This window comes from Sardina pilchardus, chromosome 1 (genome assembly GCF_963854185.1).
Source record: "Sardina pilchardus chromosome 1, fSarPil1.1, whole genome shotgun sequence".
NCBI lineage: Eukaryota > Metazoa > Chordata > Actinopteri > Clupeiformes > Clupeidae > Sardina > Sardina pilchardus.
This window is the reverse complement of record NC_084994.1, coordinates 32,384,928-32,389,927: the sequence shown is the minus strand read 5'-3', so window position 1 is coordinate 32,389,927 and position 5,000 is coordinate 32,384,928. Positions and strand designations below refer to the sequence as shown.

The window sequence follows — 5,000 nt, the reverse complement described above, 5'->3', positions numbered from 1 at the left end:
CCGTTTAAGTGTCCCATGCTAGCGTGCCGCGGCTACAGCTAACGCCCACACAGGGGCCAACTTGCAGCAGGAACTTTGGAGAATGAAGATAGTGTTACTATCAGAGCTTATTCCCCCCCCTTACCACCCCCCCCCCCCCCCCCCCCCCCAATGTCTCAACTACCATCAACCACGCACGCCAATCCCATTGACAGCAAACGGCCATTTTTTCAGCCATCCTGATTAATCAGACTTTGGTTAAATTAACAAGATAGTAGCCTATAGCTAATTATTTCTAGTCAGTGTAGGCTATTTCATCAAATGCCAACTTACAGCAGGAATTGTCGAGATAGTGTTACTATCAGAGCTTATTGCCCCCCCCCCTCCCCCCACCCCTCACCCCATGCCCAATGTGTTTTTATATAACTGTGAACTCGCATGCCCTTTCATACCAAGCCTTCATCTACTACTTCTCAACCTCTGCCTTTCCTGCGGACTGCATTCCTGAGAGCTATTGTTTATCCATTTTTGTGCGGGCCAATAGTTTATCCAATTTTCTGTACACTCTTTATTCAGATCGAGTTACAGAAAAATATGCTGTAAAGCTAACTAAAATGTGTCACAGGGTAGCCAACAGCTGAAACACATTGTGTATGCTGATGAGTTGAAACTCGTTCAATCAATTGATCAGTCAATCAATTAATCTCTTACTAGATGTTCTCTTTTCTCCTGTAATGTCCTGCCCTAAATCTTTTCTCTCATAATATTGTTCTTTTTTCCCTCCTCCCTCCTCTCTCTGTCTCCATAGTGATTGACAGCTGCACTGTTGCCGTGGCGTCCAACAGCACCCCGGGCGGCATGCGCTACATCTCGTCGAACGTGTGCGGCCCTCACGGCAGCTGCCGGAGCCACGCCGGCGGTCACTTCAGCTGTGCCTGTCACGTTGGATTCACCGGCACCTACTGCCACGAGAGTAAGGCCGCGTCCCAAACCAACGCCACTAGGGTCCTAGATAGTGTCCACGAGAGTAAGGCCACATCCCAAAACACCACCACTAGTGTCCTAGATACGTAGTATCCATGAGAGTAAGGCCACGTCCCAAACCAACACCACTAGTGTCCTAGATAGTGTCCATGAGAGTAAGGCTGCATCCTAGATAGTGTCCATGAGAGTAAGCCTGCATCCCAAACCAACACCACTAGTGTCCTAGATACGTAGTATCCATGAGAGTAAGGCCACGTCCCAAACCAACACCACTAGTGTCCTAGATAGTATCCATGATAGAAGTTGGTAGAGGTAGAGTGCTTACACAAGAGTAAGGCCATGTCCCAAAACAGTATCACTAGATACCTAGCTAGGTAGAGTCCTTGGCCCTTATCCCAAGTCAACATTACTCGCCCTAGTGTCCTAGGATGAGTCATTTGAGTCAGGTGGCGTCACATCTCAGATGTTCATCATCACTTACCCCATAGGCTGTTCAGCGGCTTTGGCACAAGAGAGACAGAAGGAGACAGTGAAGAAAGGAGAGGGGGAAAAGGAGACACAGAGAGAGAGAGAGAGAGAGAGAGAGAGAGAGAGAGAGAGAGAGAGAGAGAGAGATAAAGAGAGAGACATCTAGGGAGGAAGAGGGGAAAACAGAGAGGGGGAAGAGGACAAGGGAGGGACGAAAGGTACGAATGGCAAGCGGAGCAGACAAAGGGCAGCCAAAGGGATACGCAAAGTACAAAAATAAGCACTGACCGAGAAAAACAAAACGAGGTGAAGAGTGAGCAGAGAGGTAGAGGTAGAGAAACAGACAGATAGACTGACAGAGGGATGAGGTGAAGGGGAGAGTGTGTGTGTGTGTGTAAGTGAATGTGTGTGTGTATCTGTGTGTGTGTGTGTGTGTGTGTGCTTAAGTGTATGTGAGTTTAAGTTTAAGTGTGTGTGTGTGTGTGTGTGTGTGTGTGTGTAAAGGGGATTTTGGGGTGGGGGGGTCAGAGAGGGTTTGGGTGGATCCCCAGTCTAGTGCAGTGGGTCCAGCCAGGAGGCTCCTGAGGGGATGGGCAGAGCTGGGCTGAGTGGGCTGTAGATCACTTTAAAAGCCCTCACAGAGAGAGGGAGAGAGAGAGAGAGAGAGAGAGAGAGAGAGGGAGAGAGAGAGAGAATGAGGGGGAAAGGAAGAGAGAGAGTGAGAGAGAGAAATAAAGCTTTTTTGAATTTGAATTTGAATTTGAGAGAGAGAGAGAGAGAGAGAGAGAGAGAGAGAGAGAGAATGAGGGGGAAAGGAAGAGACAGAGAGAATGAGAGTGAGAGAGAGAGAGAAGTAAAGGAGAATGAGGTGGAAAAAATGGGAGAGAGAGAGAGAGAGAGGGAGGGAGGGAGGGAGACTGAGGGTGGTTTCAGTGGGTGGAGAGAAAAAAAAACTGTAAAGTGAAGACTGATCCAGAAAGAAACAGATAGACAGCAGGGAGAGAGAAGGGAGGAGAGACACAGCAGTAGATAAACACTGAGAAGGAGAGAGAGAGAGAGAGAGAGAGAGAGAGAGAGAGAAAGAGAGTGAGAGAGAAAGAAAGAGTGAGAGAGAAAGAGAGAGAGAGAGAGAGAGAGAGAGCCCAGGAGGTCTTGGCATTAGATGACCTCTCCTCCAGTCAAAGAGGTTATCTGGTGCACCGGCAGTAAACTTGAGGCCTACTGTCTGTCAGACCAGGGGCTAGATTAATCACGGGGCCCAGGGGCTGTCAGAGCTGTCAGGGGCCGAGCTGTCGATTGACACCCCTACACCAGTAAGTCTGCCTGGGCCCCTGGGTCCCCCGCAGCCTAGCCACTCTACTCTACTCTGTTTTACTGACTCATAGATGACAGCTCGAAGATAGCCGATTTCATTCTCTGAATTCATGTGTCTGTGTGTGTGTGTGTGTGTGTGTGTATGTGTGTGTGTGTGTGTGTGTGTGTGTGTGTGTGTGTGTGTGTGTGTGTGTGTGTGTATGCGAGAGAGAGAGAGAGAGAGAGAAATAGTTTATGTGTGTGAGCATGATTGTCTATGACCATTAAAAAGTGGCTGGTAGATAATTGTGCGTTCTTGCTGGACATGCCCTGTGTGTGTGTGTGTGTATGTGTGTGTGTCCATGTGTGTGTGTGTGTGTGTGTGTGTGTGTCCATTTGTGTGTGTGTGTATTCATCCTCCTTTACCTTTTATGACCTGAGACATCAGTCAGGGCGGAGGAGGAATGTTTGGGTTGTGTTGTGGAATCCTCTGGAAGGTTGGGTTGGCAGCGATGCTATTTAACATACTGCTGCCTCTGCACCCTTATCTGATGGGTCCTTAACATCTGCTGTTTTTCTTTTTCTTCCTCCCCCCTTTTTTCCTTTCATTCTTTCTTTCTTTCTCTCTTCGCTCATGTTTTTTCTGTTCCTGTTTCCATCCCTTTGTTTGCCTCTTTCACTCCTCTCCCTATTCCTCCTTTTCCCATTCCCTTATTCTCTCTCTCTCTCTCTCTCTCTCTCTCTCTCTCTCTCTCTCTCTCTCTCTCTCTCTCTCTCTCTCTCTCTCTCTCAGACATCAATGACTGTGAGAGCAACCCGTGCCGTAATGGGGGCACGTGCATAGATAAAGTCAAGGACTACCAGTGCATATGCGCGTATGGCTGGGAAGGACAAAACTGCGAGACCAGTAAGTTCCCTTTCAGTCCGTCTTTTACACACACACACACACACACACACACACACACACACACACACACACACACACACACACACACACACACACACACACACACACACACACACACACACACACACACACACACACACACACACACACACACACACACACACAATGACGTATACTTTCACCAAAACACACTTACACGCTCGCAAATCAAACCCCCATAAACCAGTGGAGGCACAAAAAGCAGGGAATGTAGTGGAAAAAGTCTCCAACATGGTTTGAGTTTTCATAAGCAGGTACATTAACCTTATATGTAGACTCCATGATTTACACATGGAAATACACACGACTCATGGTTTGCACATGGACATACACATGATTTTCACATGATTCCGTGGGATTATTGATACTAAAATTGAGGTCAAATTAAACGAAGGGGTCCGTTTGTATTTGTATTCTAATTTATTTGGTCACCTCTCTGACGTGCCTGTCGTACTCTCGCCTCTCGCCAGACATCGACGACTGCAGCACCAACCCCTGCAGGGACCGCGGCACTTGCCGCGACCTCGTCAACGACTTCCTGTGCGAATGCCACAGCGGCTGGAAGGGGAAGACCTGTCACTCACGTAAGCTCGGCCCCGCCCCCCTCCCATGCATCACCCACAGACCAGACAGATCAGATGCTCAAAGCGGGATTTACATGAGAAACATGAGCTTTAAAAACACTCTTTACTAAATTGCATGACTTTGCTTTTAGTCCATCATTTAAAGTATGGGGCCCATGGTCATTGACTAAATAGTGTACAATGTAATGAAATTGTTGATGTTGACCTAGAGACACACACATAGTATGTCATAGAGGATATTTCAGCCATTCATATTTAGTATTTTCGTGACAATTCTTTTTTTTTTTTTTTTTCCGCCTCACCAGGTGAGAGCCAGTGTGACGAAGCCACGTGCAACAATGGTGGAACATGCTACGACGAGGGAGACACCTTTAAGTGCACCTGTCCTCCAGGCTGGGAAGGAACCACCTGCAATATCGGTGAGGAACCACAATGGAGTTCATTAAAGATCAATAATACTCAGGCAGTACTTATAAGAACTATAGGAACCAGAACTATTCACACCTGTGGTATTACACATACAGTACTACATCGGTGAGGAACCTTAATGGAGTTCATTAAAGATCAATGCTCAGACAGTATACTCAGATCAGAACTATAGGAACCAGAACTATGTACACCTGTGGTGTTACTCAAGCAGTGCGTGTTGAACCTGAACACATTGAAGCACTGCAGAACGTGTCTAGACAAAGTGCAATGGTCAGAATCGTAATTCACTTCGACTGTCCGTGTGTGTGCGTATGTGT

General features: G+C 47.4%; 1 protein-coding gene across 1 annotated transcript in view; it reads left to right on the top strand.

Moving 5' to 3' along the window:
* Nucleotides 1-5,000, top strand: part of LOC134088513 (protein jagged-1b-like) — a gene marked incomplete at its 5' end in the record, with an annotated part of 36,775 nt that overhangs the window by 22,973 nt on the left and 8,802 nt on the right. The window contains 4 exon segments of the mRNA XM_062542504.1: nucleotides 788-952; nucleotides 3,518-3,631; nucleotides 4,141-4,254; nucleotides 4,560-4,673. Coding sequence (XP_062398488.1) covers nucleotides 788-952; nucleotides 3,518-3,631; nucleotides 4,141-4,254; nucleotides 4,560-4,673 — 507 coding nt within the window.